The sequence below is a fragment of the Echiichthys vipera genome (genome assembly GCF_963691815.1).
Source record: "Echiichthys vipera genome assembly, chromosome: 6".
Taxonomy (NCBI): domain Eukaryota; kingdom Metazoa; phylum Chordata; class Actinopteri; order Perciformes; family Trachinidae; genus Echiichthys; species Echiichthys vipera.
The window spans coordinates 17,402,180-17,422,012 of record NC_139831.1 but is presented as its reverse complement, the minus strand read 5'-3'; the positions used below and the strand labels follow the sequence as shown (position 1 = coordinate 17,422,012).

The 19,833-nt window shown below is 44.4% G+C and overlaps 1 protein-coding gene across 1 annotated transcript in view; it reads left to right on the top strand.

The window, feature by feature from the left end:
* Positions 1-19,833, top strand: part of LOC310948378 (bifunctional heparan sulfate N-deacetylase/N-sulfotransferase 1-like) — a 44,152-nt gene that overhangs the window by 20,237 nt on the left and 4,082 nt on the right. Inside the window, 12 exon segments of the mRNA XM_083915470.1 lie at positions 8,342-9,162; positions 9,165-9,338; positions 9,341-9,375; positions 11,115-11,597; positions 12,325-12,412; positions 12,802-12,956; positions 13,710-13,895; positions 14,966-15,094; positions 16,317-16,499; positions 16,906-17,002; positions 17,257-17,380; positions 18,919-19,093. Coding sequence (XP_083771596.1) covers positions 8,835-9,162; positions 9,165-9,338; positions 9,341-9,375; positions 11,115-11,597; positions 12,325-12,412; positions 12,802-12,956; positions 13,710-13,895; positions 14,966-15,094; positions 16,317-16,499; positions 16,906-17,002; positions 17,257-17,380; positions 18,919-19,093 — 2,157 coding nt within the window. The 5' untranslated portion in view covers positions 8,342-8,834.

Sequence of the window (19,833 nt, the reverse complement as noted above, 5' to 3'; positions counted from 1 at the left end):
ATTTGTTGATCCACTAATAGATTTTTCTAAAAATCTCCTTTTCCGTTGAATTAATGTCATACAGAAACAGTCTAAGGGGGGTGAGCACTGCCACGTTGGATTACTGGCAAGAGTAGTGGAGCTTGACTGAGGTTGTTTTAAAAACCGCAACTGAGGCAGAAAGTATGAGAGAGAGAAAAGGAAAAAAGCAGGAGCCGAGCCTCAATTTCAAGAAACACACAGGATTTGTAATATAATTCATGGCCGGGGCTACAATTGGGAGTGTAATTATTGTTATTGCAATAAACCAATCATGAGGCTGGGTATTGTCTCTGCAGTTAGTTTTCACACATTTAGTGCCTGCAATTACAGCGATTGGGGGGCACGTGTCAAGTGTGCACTGTTTGTGTATGTAAAACATACAGTAAACAGCCCTCCCGACAAATTTCCACCACCATCCATTTATCTGTTTGGCGATTGTGCTTTGAAAGCGAGCTGATTATGAGCACGTTTTTCATGCAGGGGGAAAAATCCTATCTGTTTTGATCTCGCAGGCAAAAATATGGGCAGCACAACAGAATCTCATCTCTTGTGTCAGCTATTCTTCCACACTGTGATATTCCCATGGGAACGCATTTCTGCTGTGCGAATCACAGTCGGATCAGTGCGGGCCGTTTCTTATCTGGACATGAAAGAAGGGAGGATGGAAGAGGGAGGTGTGAAAAACAGGGGATGTAGCGGAGAGGCAGGGCTCCCCCGGGAATGATAATACCTGGAATCTAGCTCATCATTTCTGTGTGTGTGTGTGTGTGTGTGTGTGTGTGTGTGTGTGTGTGTGTGTGTGTGTGTGTGTGTGTGTGTGTGTGTGTGTGTGTGTGTGTGTGTGTGTGTGTGTGTGTGTGTGTGTGTGTGTGTGTGTGTGTGTGTGTGTGTGTGTGTGTGTGTGTGTGTGTGTGTGTGTGTGTGTGTGTGTGTGTGTGTGTGTGTGTGTGTGTGTGTGTGTGTGTGTGTGTGTGTGTGTGTGTGTGTGTGTGTGTGTGTGTGTGTGTGTGTGTGTGTGTGTGATCATGAGAGACGTTGTTGTTGTTGCTTGAAAGCATCTCTTAGTTCAAGTCAGGTCGGCAAATCTGTTATTGCTGTTCTGCTGCAGGTATAAAAGTCTTAATAAAACTGTTGTGCTTTAGTCAGAGGTTCAGGATGGGTTTTCTCAGCTGAACAGGCAGTTGATTTGATCGGCAGACCCTGCGGTGTGAAACCACACTGTTATCTCTGCTTGCCGATTCCACTCGGACAGCCACCCCCAACTCCCACGCTCACTCACACACACTCAGGCCTTATCCACGAGCAGTATGACTTTCACCTCTGAGTGATTGTCCATTGTCTGTATAAGGAGAGACCCATTACGAATCCTCAGTCCCGATGGAGACATTGTGCTGCCGGCCGTGCTCCCTTGTCCTTCAGCGGCGTCCTGAGATGACAGTAGATAAACAATGGGAACAAACAGTCACTCCCACCAGCATTGATCTGCCCCCCCCACACTCCCCTCCTCTCAACAACAACGCCACATTGATTCCACCTACACTCAATTTATATGAAAGCCCCCATACCCCACCTCCCTTTTTCTACCAGAACTGACAAAAATGATAAATGACCGACCCCTTCCTCCCTCTGCCACCACCTCCCTGTGCCTCGCGCTGGCTGTCCGACGCACTACAAGCCTATTTCTCCTCTCAGAAATTCAATAGACTGAGCCAATCCCCCCCCCCTTCCTCAGACATGTAGGAGGACGGCGGGGGAAACTCTTTGCCTCAGGTCCTTTGCTATCATTTCCACACATAAACATGCCACCGCTGTAATTTTGAGCCTGCAGGACATCCATATGCATGATGTCAAACCATCAAAAAAAAAAAAAGACCGTAGGATCTCCTCTCCCGCGGCTGCTGCTAATAGTCTGCGATGCCACTCAAACATGAAATCACATGCAGAGCCTCCAAAGTGGGGTCAATTATTTCTCTTTCTCTGATTAATCTGTCCACTGTGTAGTCACATGAATTAGATTGCACTTAATTTAGACATGACGCCTTCGTTTTGTTAGGGTCTGTTGTCATTTGTGACTGTGTCCCCTAATAGAGTTTCAGCTTTCTTTTTATTCTGACTCCTCCTTGGCTGCTAATAAATGTTTGCATTATACAATTTGTCTTCCATGGTCTCCAACTGTTTTTTTTATATATATATTTTATTGTACAGATCTAGTGTCCCTGTGCCTGTAAATGGGGCACCAAGTGTCTATAAATAGATATACTGTGGTTATCATCAGCAGGAGGGGCGGTGGTTTGTGTGTGTCTGTGTGTATATATGCGTGCAGTGCTTTTTATGTGCTGCATCGAGGTGATCTAGGCCATCGATGAAGGTGTTTGTTCGCCTCTCGCCACTCTGCCCCACCACCCAGAGGAGTAATACCATTGAGGAAACACCATTTCACATCTCTGCTCCACCGTTCTCTAATGACCCCTTTCCTCGCTCCGTCTCCACACCGCCAGTTTTCCCATGGCTCCTGCGCAGCTCAGCCGCGCTGCTTTTCACACTGTGAAGAGGTAATCCATGTTACACTTCCTGCTGCTCTCAGATCCCTCCTGCTCGAGATCCCCCGATCTGAAGAGGATGGGAGGTTTTGGGAGCCTTTTCAAAGATGAAAAAGACTCTGAGAGCGCCATGTATTATTTATTCTCTGCCCTGTGTTTTTATTCATCTTGGTCCTAATCGTCCCCACATATTATGAATGTGTAATCATGCCATTACGCCTGCGTCTGCTCAGGTTATCTTCACGGATGATTATCGGTGTTGATGGAATTTGAGTCGGAGACATAGGGTGGGATCTCGTTCTGTTTGGTGATGAATATACAGTCCTCTATATATACATTTCTCTCTAACGGTTATTGAACACACTTTTTCTTCTGTCTTCCCATTGTCCGTACTTTCTCTTAGGAAAAGATTGCACTCCCTTGTCTGGATTTGAAGAAGAGTCCCTGCATCTTTGTCCCATTACTGTGTCAACGAATAACATTGCAATCATTTCAATTACGACAGCGCCAGGACAGAGGCCTTCTAGTAGGGCCTTGAGATGTAATTGGAGGGGCACGGGTGAATTGAGGAAAAGGTATTTTTCTTCTGTGAAATTGCTTCAGTCTTGGGGACAGTAAATTGAGGTGCTGAAAAATGATGTGATAATTCAGCCGCATGGTTTTGGTACGGGGGAAATTGTCTGAAAGTCACTTTCGGAGAATTAGAAGGCAAAACTACATTTCCCTCCCGAGTCCTCTGTCCTTCACGCGGTGGCATGAAATGAATTGATGAGACAGAGGGAGAGGGAAGTGTCGGTGTAAATGTTTGCAGCTAAAATGAAGCTGCCTGCTTGAGCATTCAGATTGGCTGAAGGGTTGGAGGCTCGAGCTGGAGTGAAAATACGGCGTCACGTTCCACGCTGTTTCATGCCCTAAGCCTTTAATCGCAGCAGCCACAATGGATGCATAAAATGGAATTCAAATTTCTGATTGATTGATTCTATATTGATGAATGCCAAGTCTGGCTTAAGGAAGGGAAAAAAACAGCGATCATGGCTTTTTAAATGTAACCTCTTTAAGGCGGCGAGTCCTTGCTCCTCATGTGTCTGTTTTGTTGCTTTAGATGTGCTTCAAAAGAAATGTGAATGTCTGCTTTTTGAAGTTTAATCTCTCGCTGGAAAGGGTAGGAGGCTGAATGCAAATACAGAAATGTGCTTTAGCTCTGCTTCTTGGAGCTTGTGGCAGAGAACGCCAGCACAGTGGTCTTGAAGCTGGGTAAGTAACACATGCACCACTTTATAACAAGAAGTAGAAGAAGAGTGCAGATGCATCTCATTTTGACCTCTCTATCTCAGTACGACATCCAATCCTCGCCTCCTCGCTCTATTGTCTTGTTTCTTTAAACCTTCAAGGCATCTCGCAACAGTAACAGAACTGGCATAAGCACATTTGTTAGTGTTTGCAGTGTCGAGATTAACAGGATTACAGATTGGGGGATTACACTGGCGTCATTCTTACCCATTCTTAACCTTGACCCGTGCCCCGGTGTTTTCTTGTCTTTTGTAAAGCCTGAGTGTTTGCACAAAAGCTCAGTGATATTTGTTTAGGAATAAATGCAAACAAAACAAACATGCTTTGTAGCAAGATAATTTGGGTCGCTGTAATGAGTATCTGGTCCTGTCTCCGCTGTGATCGAGCCACTGGGGTACATCAATACACAGACTAAGACAGAAAAAGTGACAACAACAGTAGCCTTTTGATGAGCGTCCTATGGATTACAGCGCTCCCTCCCCATTTCCTTCTGCGCAGTTTCCATGCCTCCGAACACAACGCAACTCTGGCGTTTCCATGGAGAACGTGTGGTTGCCAAGGCCTGTGGTGATTGAACACAGAGGGTCGTCGTTTATTTCTGTCAGTCAGTGGCGAGGGGACAGATCGGGAAGAGAGAGAAGGGGCAGCGGCGGGAGGGGGATAAAGGGATACTGTTAAGTCCTGAGGGTCTCAGAGGGTCCAGCTCTCTTTTAAAAGTTTATTTGTCGATGGGATCACCCACGGATAACCAGACTCCGGTTGACAGTGTTAATGTACTGACTCTCCCCGCAAGCCCTGGGACACTCTGTCTTATTCACACTTTAAAAAGAAGCGCAACAGCAGTGTCAGGAGAGGGGAGGAGGGAGAGTGAACAGGACGTGCGAGGCTACATATGGCCAGCCTTAACATTGTTTACCCAGAGAGTTGTTACAGCTGAGGACCAGGCTCAGTCCCCCTGTTCCTCGTCGTCTCTCATTAATCTAGCAGTATGGTCCTGGCTTGCTTCCCATGATGTAGAGGGAGCAGGTTTTAGTGACCACCCACCCAGAGGAAAAGCATTAGTCTGTCCTCTCGGCCATCACCTGCTATTGTTTATGCCTCCACTTCCTTCTGTCACCATCTTTTCAGCTGCTGTAAAATAACGAGCGGGACTATTTTAATTGACATTTTCTAGGCCTTGAGATACATGGTCGCCTTGGAGGGGAATTTTTTTCTCATTTTTAGGTAGAGTCATCTTGTCTTCTCTGATTTTTGTCTCCCTCTCCGCTAATATTGTCCGTTCCCTTTGTTGCTTGTTTTTCTTTTCCTCTTGTTGCTCTATCTGCCCCCCGCCCATTTAGGGAGACTTTAGTCCACCTGTGCAATTACAGAGCTCATTTTCAGTCTGCGCTCTTTCCATTTTTGAGAATGAAAAGGTTCAGATATGCATTAGTCTCCATCTGCCTCTCACTTTATGCATGAGTTAAGACGCTGACTCTCTGTGGCAGACTGAAACACTCATGTCTCTACGCACCTTTTGGCTGCTCTTTGACTTACGGATATGTCTGTTGGCTATACCTCTCATCAGCTCGACATGAAATATTCATGTCCTCTTTTCTTCCTCCTCTACATTTTTGCAACAGTTATTTAAAGGGAAGGAAGGCAGAGATGTTTTGTGGGTGTATCTAGGCTTCTTCTAAGGTATACATGGCAAAGGCGGTAAAAGACACATTAGGTGAGATTGTCGGGCAGACATTTAAGATGCATTAGTCATTATTCTGTTCGGCCAGTGCTATATCCCCCCCCCCCCCCCCCCCCCCCGGCTCTCTCCCTTCCTCCTTTTGCTTGTAGCTCTCTGCATCGGTCTGAAGGTCAACATCGGGTGGCGGTCATCGCTGCTGCGATTTGTGCAAGGAATGAGGTTTTTCTGTGTCTCTACTCTGTGTCGTGTCACCATTTAATCTGCGCCTTGTCACCAATGTCATTTGAGCCAGGGAAGAGCTCATCGTCTCCCTGCAGACGGAGCTAACACGTCTTCATTGTGATTAGTCGTTAACAGAAAATGACTTTAATATTGCCTTTTTTCTTAGAGTGGAGCTGGGTGATATGTGTTTGAAAACATTATTGAAGTGTTAAAGTTAATGCCCTATATCAAAACAACTCTCATGCATGTGGTGGCAAGTTACACATTCATGTTGCGATGGTTATATTTTTGTATTATTCACATGTTTGAATTATATTAAGGCTTAAAGTTCTTCATAATTATGGGTATGCTACTTTGAGTTACAAGTGGGTGCCATCGCAGGAGACTGCAGGCTTCATTCGACCCTCCTCAGCCACCATCTACGCTCCATCTCTTTGCCAGATTTTGGATTAGCTGGGAGTTAGGTGGTGTCCGGAGCCACCTGGAGTTGCACTCTTTAACATTATTTGCTCTTCAAAAGCCTGTGGGTGACGTCATGGAGAGACAGAAGTCTATATTTTGTACAGTCCATACAATGGCCCAGCTAAGGCAGCGAAGTAGATCGTCAGTGAAAAAAGATGTAGGTTGTGCAAAGTTTTAAAAATCTTGCAGATGTTTTATGAGGAAGGAAATGCATTCAACCCATTTGTTGTCAAAGATGCACACAATGTGTTTTGGTGACTGAATGTAAACACAAGCTTAGTTTCTAAGAGACATCTGCAGGGCACCTTTCAATACACAGAAAATGGAATAATCACATTTCAGCAATAGCTTATAAAAACAAGTAGTTTTGAAACTTGAAATATGATTTTTAGAATAAACTAATTCATTAAATCCACTCTTATAACTAGGATTTGGTGATGAGAAATACCATCATTCGAAGTTTTGATTTATTTCTATTATTTATTTATCTTAAAGTGCCAACACTTGAAAAAAAGAAAAGAAAGTAGTCTCCGATGTCTTCTCTTCTGCTTCACTGTTTCCAGCAGCGGTCATTTCCTGTTGCAAATCATACTCTGATATGCCACGACACGAGCCCTGACTCCCTCAGAAACGAACAAACAAAAGTACCGCAGGGATCTTCAAGCGACCAGGGCTGTTGGTTTTTGTCTGCTCTGTTGCGATACATTCTCTGAACGCCCACTGTTTTTTTTCACGGCCTCTCTTTACATTCGACTCTGCCTCCCCGTGAAGAGAAAACTTGGACACGAGTCAGTAGAAAAAGTGTGATTTTCTCCACCGCGCTCAGAGGGAGATTTAAGACTTCACGTTAAGCCTAGCCAGAAGGATAGAGGGGGCAGAGCTGCTCGCCAGAATGCTGACCTTGATTACATTAAAGGGACGCTGTATGGGCTTGATTTTTGTCCCCAAGTGATACTTTGTTTACGTGAGCAATAACTTCAATAATCAAAGGATTATCTGGAGGTAATTTGTGTTAGAAATAATGTATGGACTGATTATCTCCTTTTGTGAAAAATCAAGAATTTATTGATAAATGCAGCCCATGGGATTTACTGCATTGAGAATAGTATGGCCGCTCTTGTATTTTTAATGTTACTCACATTTAATTAAACCCTGGTTTATAGTGTTACTAATAATAATAAACCCTGCGATGGCATTATCAAATCCTTTTATGTCTGATTTGTGCCTGAAGAGTCTTGATGGTTTGGTGGTCACTGTTTAATGCCTTTGGATTGTGAATGTGATATCTCTGGGTTTTATAAAGGTGCTTGTGCGTGCGTGCGGTGCGTGCACGTGTGCTCTCTCCAGCCTAATGGACAGAGCATTTCCATGCAAACGTAATGGTGCTCTGTCTTGTTCTCTCCACCAGGCCTCTAAATGGAGAAATGATGTATTTGTAAGTGACTAGCTCACACCGTTCTCATGCTGACATCTTGTACTTTTCTCACTTGGCTCGATGGAGATTGATTTAAGGGCCCGGTATATTATGATGGTCTGCAGAGGGTCTGGGATGTATATTGAGCATGAGAGGGTAAAGGATCCTAATGTTGCCAGCACTGTCTGTCACTGTCGTGCACTCCTCTGCTCTTGGATCACTTCCCATCAGGTCGGCTTTTCCTCCCGTCTCCTGCACTCCCATTCTGGTTTGGATACTGTTGAGGATTTGAGGGAAATAGAAGGCAAGTGTCCCCTGCGGGTGATGGCTTCACTTGTATGGGGTTACACTCCTACTGGTCTGAATTGGGAATTGGCTCGCCTCAAGGCTTTGTTGTCACTCACATTCTGCTATTGATTGTGTGGAGGCTGCGTGAGGGAGGAAATTTGTGTGTGTTTGCGCACACAGGGGTTAGGAGCGTGTGTATGTGTAGGGGGGAAATTGGCAGCTTTTACTCTGTGTAGGTGAACACAAGGACTACTTTTGGAGTGTACTTTTTGTTGGCACTGACAGTACACACACACACACACACACATCTCCCACACACACAGATAAACCCACACAACAAAAGAAAGCAATATGTTTGTTCCATAGGAGCTGTTGTGCTTTCAGATTTTGACATTATTTTCCTCTGTTTTGTTTTTTTTCTAGGAGAGGAGATTCGACTCCTAAGGGAATGGTGCTGCTGAGATGACCCGTGTGACATTGCTTTTCTCAAGAGATCATCCTCCAATCAACAAGCGAGGAAAATCTAACCAGGACATGGTTGGCAGGTTCACATGATGGACAGGTGATGGAGTCCTCCATCATCTTTCTCCACCAGTGACTCGGCCCTGCCAGCCCTCCTCTGAGGTATAAGTGTGTACCAGCGGTCCAAGGCCCCCTATTTCTCTGCCATGGTGACATAAGCAGCGCTGCAATATGAGGAGAGAGCCAGCGTGAGACCGTCTCATTTCTTTCTCCAGTAGCTGATGCAGCTGCTACCTTAACGACGTTTGTGTTTAGCTGCATAACAAGATTGACTTTGTTTTGAAAAGTCCCCGCTCGTCATTTTATTTTATTTTAATTTTTTTTTACCCACACCGAGAGAGAGACTGTCCCTGTGTTGCTGGGCTGGTGGGGCGGAGTGGTGTGGCGCGAGACGATGCTGGGATGCGTGACACGCCTCCGTCGGCTGTCCGTCTCTCCCCCTGCAGACTTCCTCCTCCTCCTCTTCCTCTTCTGCACTGTCAGCGTCTTCATCTCGGCCTACTTCCTCTATGGTGTCAAGCGGGAGCTGGAGCCTTCGGAGGGGCCCGCGCCCGGGGCCGAGGGAGCGTCCGCCGACTCCGACGACCCAAGGGTCACTCCGTCCCGGCTGCTACCTCTGCGGGGCGTCTCGGGGGGCCCCGGGGCCGATCCCGGAGGGACCAGAACGGATCCTGTGGTTCTGGTGTTTGTGGAAAGCCAGTATTCTCAACTGGGTCAGGAGATTGTGCCATCTTGGAGTCTGGCCGGTTCAGGTACCGGACTGAGATCTCTCCCGGTAAAGGGGACATGCCCACATTGACAGACAAAGAGAGAGGGCGTTTCACCCTCGTGATTTATGAGAACATTCTCAAGTATGTTAACTTGGACGCCTGGAACCGAGAGCTCTTGGACAAATATTGTGTGAATATGGCGTGGGCATCATTGGCTTCTTCAAGGTTAGGACAACACACAACACACTCTCCCTCCCCTCCCTCCTCTCACTCGCACCTTCTGCCCTGTCCATCTGGCTCCACCATCTCTAAGGAGATGGGATTCAGGGCTGGAAAGACCTGCCTGTTCAATTTCACTCAGTCCGACTGCACTGTTCCTCATGGTCTATCTATTTCTTGTTTTTCTTTATTGTGCAATGTGGTCTCCGTCAATCTTATTGCTTAGTCTCTGTTTTCTCTTTTCTCTACTTGTTTTAGTTTTATAGTCTCTCTCTCTCTCTCTCTCTCTCTCATCTCTCTCTCTCTCTCTCTCTCTCTCTCTCTCTCTCTCTCTCTCTTCTCTCTCTCTCTCTCTCTCTCTCATCTCTCTCTCTCTCTCTCTCTCTCTCTCTCTTCTCTCTCTCTCTCTCTCTCTCTCTCTCTCTCTCTCTCATCTCTCTCTCTCTCTCTCTCTCTCTCTCTCTCTCTCCTCTCTCTCTCTCTCAGTAATCCCTAGCTGAGCCTGTTGCCTGGGGCCTGTTTTCAGGTCTTATGGTTTTAATCACCATCTCTGAGCCACGGAAAGAATATAGAAAGAGATATGAGGCATGGATGGTGGTGCAGTAATGTCAGGTGGTGTAGGTGAGGGTTAGAAAATGAAAAGCCTGGCGGGATTTACCAGCTACTGGGAGAGGAGGAAGTAGTGTGAGAGTATGCATCCCAATGACCTGACAGACATCGATACTGCTCTCCATCTCACCCAGCCAACATCTGTATGGCGCGATTTTTACAAATGGTGGTCACAAATCTTTAATATCAAACATGGAAATCATATGTTATATCTCACATACAGTAGTTATGCTCATTCTTATGTTCTGTTTGGGATCCTGATAACATAGATTTATCAGCTACTTTGTGACCTTTCCTAACTTTATTATAATTGCTTATGAACATATTTTGAACTGTTCCAGATGTCCACTATAGAAAAATTACGCATTCCTTCTGTTTCTCATAGATGGTCATGAACATGGTTCATTATAGCAGATTTTCACATGTTCTCTAACTGTGCCAAATCAAGTTTATTTTGTAGCAAAGGAAAGGGCTGCCACTTCAATATGGTTCTACGTACTGGGGCTTTAATTAGGTCAGAAGAAAAGAAAAATAAAGTAATTGGTTGATTTTGCAGTTATAATATTATTCACACAGTAATGGGGAAAGCCAGTGTCAACAAAACACAAGGATTAAAGAATATCTGCTACATTATCACTGGATTTTTTTTGTTCAAGTGTTATCTCTGTCAGAAATCCAGTATCTATCAGGCTGTAGTCTGTAGCCGTGGACACCATACAGTGGAACTTATGATCCTGCATCTAAACACCCACACATGCTCAGTGGTGAACTTCTAAGTTAGATGTAAGTGCAGGAGGAAGTAGGACTTGTGTATCTGCGGCAGTAGTGATGTGAGAGAATCTGAAAATGACACATTATGGAGGGGAAATACAATGAATAATCACTGAACCCTCAGTCTTTTGAATCTTAGAGGACACAGCGGGAGCTTATTCATTTCGACTGCTATCTCGGAGCACAGCAGATTGAGCATAGCAGGTAGAAGCTGCCTCATGGCTTCGCGTTTTGAGTAGGCCTGACGTTCCTTATTTCACACATGATTGGAGAAATTGGGGAATTATATATCCAATATATTTCTGTCTTCATCACTGGTGTATGATGAATCTGTGTGATTTCTCTTTCTTTTCTCTGTTGATCAGGCCAATGAAAACAGTCTGCTCAGTGCGCAGCTGAAAGGCTTCCCCCTCTTCCTTCACTCTAACTTGGGTCTAAAGGACTGCACCGTCAACCCCAAGTCCCCCTTGCTCTTTATCACTCGATCCGGGCAACCCCTGCCAGGCCCTCTCCCCGGGGACGACTGGACCGTTTTCCAGTCCAACCACTCAACGTATGAGCCCGTGTTGCTGGCCAAGACCCAATCGGCTGAGAGCGTCGCATCGATGGGGCAGAACGCTGCTCTGCTCCCGTCGGTGGTGCAGGACCTTGGGCTCCACGACGGCATCCAGAGGGTCCTGTTCGGCAACAACTTGGTCTTCTGGTTGCACAAGCTGGTGTTCGTGGACGCCGTGGCCTTTCTGACAGGCAAGAGGCTTTCGCTGTCCCTGGAGCGCTACATCCTGGTGGATATAGATGACATCTTTGTGGGCAAAGAGGGCACTAGGATGAAAGTGCCTGACGTAAAGGTGAGTTTGTGCACGAGTGGGGAAAAAAACTTTATCAGAACAGAAACCAAACTCTCTTATGTATTCAGCAACCAGTGGGTTCAACAACCCTTTGCCAAACTATGAAAACCACCTCACACGTAGCATGCGTTACCCTCTGCAAGTCGTAAAGAAACGGCGTCTTCTCGCTCCTCTTCTCCTTTTTTGAATGCGTTCATCCCAGTAGGCCGCTCAAAGCTGACAGGCCCCACTGCTCAAACTGTCACAGAAGCTCCACAGCGATGAATATTTCAGGGGCCCAGAGACATACAAAGAATGTTGAAAAGCTCCTTGCTTGTGTCCCTTGGAGCAGAACAGACCCCCCCAAACGTATGGAGGCATTGGGTGTAAGAAAAAAAAATATGGAAGAAGCATCAGCAAGCTTTTAGGTACGAATCACACCCTGACAAGACGGAGAAATCTTGTGAGCGTAAGAGATGGTGTGTGCTGCTGGGAGTCTCATCCGGCACTGAGATCAAATGAAACAAACACCCCGAATCAGAGGAGAGAAAAATATCAAACAGAATGAAGGAGAGGAGCGAGGCAACTGGGAGTGGATGCTGGCTGTTTACCGAAAGAAACTTGCAGAATGAAATATGTATATGGGCACGCATGCGCGCGGACGTTCACGCTTCCTCATTAATTCCCTCGTGCACTAGTATGAGCACAACTTGTGTTGACTCACTCTCCTTTCCTCCCACCGTTTCAGGCCCTGCTGGAGACACAAAGGGAGCTGCGCACCCATGTGCCCAACTTCACCTTCAATCTGGGCTTCTCAGGGAAATTCTTTCACGCTGGTAAGATGCAGCGATGCGGCGAAGGGAACTTTTGCTACTGTCTTTTCAAGCAGAAATAAGAACAACACTAAACCAAAGAGGTCTTCTTTTGATTCACATTATTTTATATTCTTTACTCCTTTTCTTATTCTCCGTCATGCCCTGACGCTATTTCTTCTGCTGATAATCTCCCACGCGCTTCACTCTAATATTTGAACTTCTCCCTTCGCCTCTCTGACTTTCATTTCCTCCCTGACCTCATTCCACCTCTGCCTCCTCTTTTGTCATCGTCCATTTTTTATCTCCTCCATTTCCTTTTCACCCATCACCTCTTGTTCTTCTGTTAACCTCTCTCTTTCTCCCCCCTCCTCTCAACACCCCCCCCCCCCCCCCCCCCCCATTATGTCCAGGATCTGACGAGGAGGATCTGGGAGACGACCTGCTGCTTTCCTACGTGAAGGAGTTCTGGTGGTTCCCACACATGTGGAGCCACATGCAGCCCCATCTATTCCACAACCAGTCCGTGCTGGCCGAGCAGATGTTACTCAACAAGAAATTTGCCATGGTGAGTCATGGGGGGTGAAGGTCAGATCACAGCTTCGAACGAGCAATGTGATCCTGCCTATCCTATCTTGCTTTTTCAAACAGGCGATCGCAGGCAAGGTGTTTGTGTTTTTTTTTAAGGCAATATCTGTGGCTACTGAGGTAAGGTGGTGGTTTAATACTACCGCAAATGTTGATTAAACAGCTGCGTTTTCAGGAATATAGGAGGAGCAACTGTTCACAGTGCAGCCAAACTATTTCATTCCCAGCCAAAAGTAATTGCAGCAGCAATCAGATTCCACAGCTATACTGTATCTTTGTGTAATGCGTCAGATTTCAAGTATTGAAATGTATGTTTATAGTACGTGGCCAGTGTCAAATACGATTTCATTATATTATTCTAAGTTTAAGAATTGTTATAAAGCTTTGATATCTTGCGAACACGGGTTGACCTGACCTCTCTCTCTCTCTCTCTCTCTCTCTCTCTCTCTCTCTCTCTCTCTCTCTCTCTCTCTCTCTCTCTCTCTCTCTCTCTCTCTCTCTCTCTCTCTCTCTCTCTCTCTCTCTCTCTCTCTCTCTCTCTCTCTCTCTCTCTCTCTCTCAATAATGATGATAATGATAACCATAATAAACAGCATATCAGTGTGCAGGTAAGAACCAGCAGCTGGTTCATGTGGAGGGAATCATGTCAGGTGTTGTTGTGCAGCTCTCTCTCTCTCCCTCTTTCTTTTTCTTCTTGTCTCCTAACACTCACTCTTGTATTTCCAACCTTTAGGAGCATGGGATCCCCACTAACATGGGCTACGCGGTGGCTCCCCACCACTCTGGCGTCTATCCTGTCCACATGCAGCTGTACGATGCCTGGAAGAAGGTGTGGGGCATTAAGGTGACCAGTACAGAGGAATACCCACACCTGAAGCCTGCTCGCTTTCGGCGAGGTTTCATCCACAGCGGCATTAGCGTAAGACCCACTTTTCATACACACCGGGCATCCATAACGCCTCATTATCCTGTTACTTCTAGCCCATTGCTTTTCCTTCATTTGTCTTCTCAACATCCATTATGTTTCAGCTAATAATCCCTTTCAGGGTTCTCTTTCTCCATCTACATATGCTCTCCTTTATTCAATCATTATCTCTCCACCTCCTCCAGTTCTTTGTACTCATGGCTAGCGGCTTCTCTCTATCCTGCAATTGTCCATCATCCTCCTTTCCTCTTTATGTTATGTTATAGAGACAAGTTGTGAGAAAGAAAATCATCTCATTAGTCTTTCTGGGCAGCTGTATTCTTCTTCTGAGTTTGAGATGATGTTGGAGTCAAGTGAACTATTCTGGCATGAAACACCTGTCTGAGTTGTGCTGCCCTGCAGGCCTCAACACCATAACAAAGATTGACATCATTGGCAACAAGTATCTGCACACGACCAATAACTGAAATGTCAACACCCATAAAAAAAAAAGCTGCACTCTATTCAACTTGACAGCGCTAGCCTGCAACGAATAATGATAAAGTTATGAGACCAGAAATAAAGTTGAATAGATTGCATTCAAGAGGTTCAAAAGAAGAAGAAAAATGTATCTATTTCTTTCCCAGGTTGACCTTCAGTGCTGATAGGAAACAGTGCGGCCTCAGTCCAGTTTCTTTTGTAGTGTTGGCATTCAGTCAGCCTGTGTGGTCTCAGAGCTCCACTCCCGTCCTTGAGATAGCGCAGCCTGAATGGACAGTCTCCACTGCTTACTGATGATTGATATTCAGTTCCCCTGACACTCCAAACTGTAAACGCATTTCCATGAATTTCCATATAGACTCAGAGTGAATAAGAGGTTTGCTTTGGCTAGATGAGCTGCATAATATGAATGTTATTGAGAGCAAACAATGTGTGGGGAGAACCGCCTGGAGTACTGACAGCTCTGTTCTCAGTGGAGGTCTGATGTTGTGTGTTTATTTGTGTGAATGCATTTCTCTTTCAATTTTTTATTTTTTTTTCTTTGTGTTCTTTTTTGGTAACTTTGTGTTTTGTTTATATCACAGGTGCTGCCCAGGCAGACGTGTGGTCTTTTCACACACACCATCTTCTATAAAGACTACCCAGGCAGTCCCAATGAACTGGACAAACTCATCAATGGAGGAGAGCTCTTTCTCACTGTTTTGCTGAACCCTGTGAGTCAAATACACATCCTAAACAGCTCAGCTTTTGTCATGCACACTTGGAAACCCATTTAACTTGTGGAGTAATTTGAAGCGTGATCAAGGGACGGGACAATGTCTAGTCAGTGACTCACGCAGTGATGTCCGCATCCTTTGTGAAAGCTTCTTTTATTGGAGCTGCATTCGTCAGCATGTTTTGTTTCGAGATGATTTTTTAAAAAAAGGTTACTTTTATTACCATATCTGCAACAAATGTCACCCTGCAGAAGATTTTATTCCCCTCAATGTCTGACTTTTTTAAACCAAACCATGTCCACGCTATGGAATTATCTCCCTTTGTTCAAGCAATTTTACCATTGTTTCCCTTAAATCAATTTCTCCACAACAAGCACATTTGTATAAGACTAAAAGGGAAGCATTCACCGATGTGTTTTAGAGGCTTAGCAGTGACGCTTCCTCAGTTAAAGGATAGGTTCACAGTTTTCTCAAAGCAGTAATGACGTGTTCATATGAACACTGCAACAGGTTTTTCTTGCTGTAGTCATTTCTCTGGTTTATACTGCCCCCGAACAGTCAGTTTCAAAGTAAGTGACAGTCAAAGTCAGGAAGTAGAGCTATTATTGGGCCCAGCCCTACTTGAACCCACACAGTGTTGTCCAAAGCCCGACCAGAGCCCAAACCGCGGCAGCAGGTCGGGCGCAGAGTCAAATAAAAAACCTGAATTTCCACTGCTTTCTTTTCCAGAAAGTGGTGGTCACACACAGTGGTACACTGCCCATACATTATTCATGACATTATAAAGATTGTAAGATTTACATTTAAAATGTTAATATTTATGCGAACCCGGCCCGATTCGTGATGCAAATGGTCAAGTCAAATAATCGATTAGCCTGCCTTTCTTGATACATCAAGTCAATGTTTAGTCTGTCAGACAATAGCAAACAAATAATAAAAATGATTGACTAGAGCTCAATATGACTTCTTCCAATTACATTGGCAATCAGTCCAACAGTAAAAAAACAAATACATAGGTATGACAAATAACGTATGATACGTTAGAGGAACAATTAAATGTTTGGCATTTTCTGTCGGTGGACAAATCAATGGATCAACTTAATAATAGAGAGGCATTTACACAATTCATACCACCCACCCCCAATTTATACCATATTTTTGCCTTCATTTCCCTCCATCCCCTTTTATAATTCTTACTCTACTTGTTCCTACTTCACAGATTAGTATCTTCATGACACATCTGTCCAACTACGGGAATGACCGCCTCGGTCTATACACCTTTAAAAGCCTGGTGATGTTCCTCCAGACGTGGACCAACCTGAAGATGCAGACCCTGCCACCTATTCAGCTGGCTCAGAAGTACTTCAGTCTGTTCCCCTCCGAGAGAGATCCACTCTGGCAGGTGATGAGGATACAAGTTATTTATCACATATTAAATTTGCATGTAATAGGGATGTTTGGCAGCTTTTCATAATGGAATGCCGTAATAACAGCACAATATAGCAGACAACGCTACTGTACAAAACGCATTAATCACTTAAATGATGATGCTTAACAGAAATGTAACGTATGCAGACACAGCATGTTTTACTTTGGTAATGAGTCATACATTGTTTTATTGACGGATGGAGATGCAATGTCATTACCCACCATAACATATTCTATTTATTGCATCTCCTTTGTTAACCCTAGTGCCTGACAAACAGAGGCTAACCTCCTGTATTTTTTCAATCGACATGTTTGTTAGAATTCTGTCGAAGCCGCTCTTGAAACAAAGGTTTGTTTATCTTTTTTTTTTCTGGCTACAGGATCCTTGTGAGGACAAAAGGCACAAGGACATCTGGTCCAAAGAGAAAACATGTGACCGCTTCCCCAAACTGCTCGTCATCGGGCCTCAAAAGACAGGTGAGACGCAGTGCTTCAACACCCCCTACAGGAGGAATATGGAAATGATTAAATTAGAAGTCCATCAGTTCAAAGCAGAAGTCGTGTCATATTTTTAAGTAGTTTGATTGAGGTTTGTTTTTTTTCTTCAAACATCAGAGGTAATAGAGTATTTTTAAGGTGCTACCGTAACAGGATATGCTCTTCCTAATACCTCCTGCTCTTTTCTTCCCCTTTTCGTCTTGTCTAAACCACTTATTTCCTTCTCCTCCCAGGGACGACAGCACTCTACCTGTTTCTCGGCATGCACCCTGACCTGACCAGTAACTACCCCAGCAAGGAAACCTTTGAGGAGATCCAGTTTTTCAATGGTCACAACTACCACAGAGGCATTGACTGGTAAGAAACCTCACAGACTGACTCAGTTGGGTTTAGTTTTGAACTAAGGGCGTACTCACACTGTCCTTCCGCACCGCGACCCGGGCTTTAGGGTACTTGTCCCCCCTTCCTCTCCCCCCGCGCCCCAGCCCCGTTTGTACTCACACTGCCAGGGCCGGCCAACGCTTCTTGCTGTCCATAAGCCATCACGCCGTAACACGTCACACACATTGATCGCGTGTGTGGCTTTGTTTACAAATCTTTCCACAGACCTCGGAGTTTTTGTGCGTCTTGTCGACTGTTTTTGAATATTTTCATCCGACCAAATCTGCAGTAAACACTCCACCTCCGCATCACACCAACGTGAACCTTTCACCGCCATTGTTGTTGTTGTTAAATGTCCGTGCATGGTCCGTCCTTCTATTTACATGTCCGAACAGGCGGACATAACGCTACTGCCGTAGGGCTCGTGCTCGTACACGTGCGCACGCTCGTGCTCGTACATGTGCAAACGGCTCCGCTAAAGCCCACCTCTTTCAAGTCGGCTGTTATGCGCGGAACGGGTGCACTCACACTGCTTAAAGGTACTAGGCTTTAGCTGAAAAACCGGTTTTGGCCCCGGCCAGAAGGACAGTGTGAGTGCGCCCTAAGTTTACAAGCTCAGACTTATTGTGGCTTGACACTTTTTTAGCATTCACCACCAGTATATAAACATTTCATAAATGGTTTATAACACACTATATTGTATTTGTAAAAACACCTGATTACTGTAGGGATCTAAACAAATAATGAATAATACTACCATAAACCACGTGTGTAATAATCTGACACATCTTCATGGGAGAAGTTATAAATGCTGAAAAAATACTGTACATTAATAAATGCCTAAATATCCTGTTGTAAACCATTTATTGAATATTTGTAATGCTTATAGGGGAAAGAAAATGATAGTTGTTGAGTTTCAAATAAACAAACTTTCAGTTTCAATTTAATGCAGTAAAAATTTCATACAGAATTGTTTTTCTATATCTATAATTAAGAGTGCTTGAAATATTTTGCAACACTGTTCAAGTTCTAAAAATCTGAAATGACTTAAAAAGATGTAGTGTATTCTGACTTTCTAATTAAATGTCGGAGGGTCGGGGGTGTTTCTGTTTAATGCAAATTAAATCAAGAATCAAAATGCAAATGATGCCAAGACTCCACACATCAACAAATACTTTCATTACACAATTAACACCTATTTAGTTTGAAATTCACTCTTTCTGAGTTTCCTGTAGGTTTTAAATGATTTGAAACCTGCATCAATGAGAAGCTTCATGCATCGCTGCACAAAGAGTCCGACACAAAGTTTACTTGGCAGGGTTGATGTCTATTATACTAACACTGTACATACCACTAGATGGGTTTTTTTGTATGCAAGGTGACAAGCTGTTGCACATGACCGATCACCCACACAGCGTGCAGAGACGTTCTCTTTATCTCAGTAGAGCAAATTGGACCAGATGAACTACGGCTGTTTGTGACATTTTGTGTGTTTTGTGTTTGCTGTTTGTTAGGTATATGGAGTACTTCCCTCTGCCCTCCAACACCAGTTCAGACTACTACTTTGAGAAGAGTGCCAACTACTTTGACTCTGAGGTTGCTGCTCAGAGGGCTGCAGCTCTCCTGCCTAAAGCCAAAATCATCACCATCCTCATCAACCCAGCGGACAGAGCTTACTCTTGGTACCAGGTCTGTCACAGGCAACCCTTAACCACATTAATACCTCATAATGTGAAGTTTGTTAAAAGTCCAATATTGTAAATAGTAAGAGTCCCATGTACATTTTGGTTAAAAAGCAGGTTGAGGGGCTGTATAAATACTGTAAAAGTATCAAAACTCAACCCACAGAGAAATGCACACAGCCTGTATTCAGAAGCAGCCAGGACTTCGCAACTATAATATATATATATATATATATCGGTAGAAAGTGCGGCTACAGTGCTGTTAGTCATTCCCTGACTGCAGTGACGGTGCAGAAACACAGAGAGGACCAGACTGGGATTTGGTTATGGGGTCAATGCCCTACCAGTTGAGACACTAGAACACCCCATTATGCTCAGAACATTTGGTGGCAGAGCGTTTTTTTTTCTATTAAACAGAGGGGATATATGATTTAGCACACATTATATTCCATTTGACAGAATTGTATCGCCCTTTAACTTTTCCTACCAGACATGAAAGTTCTCCATATTCACAAAGTAATTAAACCTTATGAGAAGCTAGTACAATGTTAAATACTTAAGTCTCCCCACATTTTCCTTTTTTAATTATTATTTAAGATGTTTTTAGACGGTAAGTAGGTGAGGAAAAAAAGCATGTAAACATGTTCTGTATGAACCTGAAAATAAGCATAATATGGGACTAATATAATAATATTTAAATCTTTAAAGTGTGGGATTTCATACCACCCACTCCTCTGTTCATCTCCA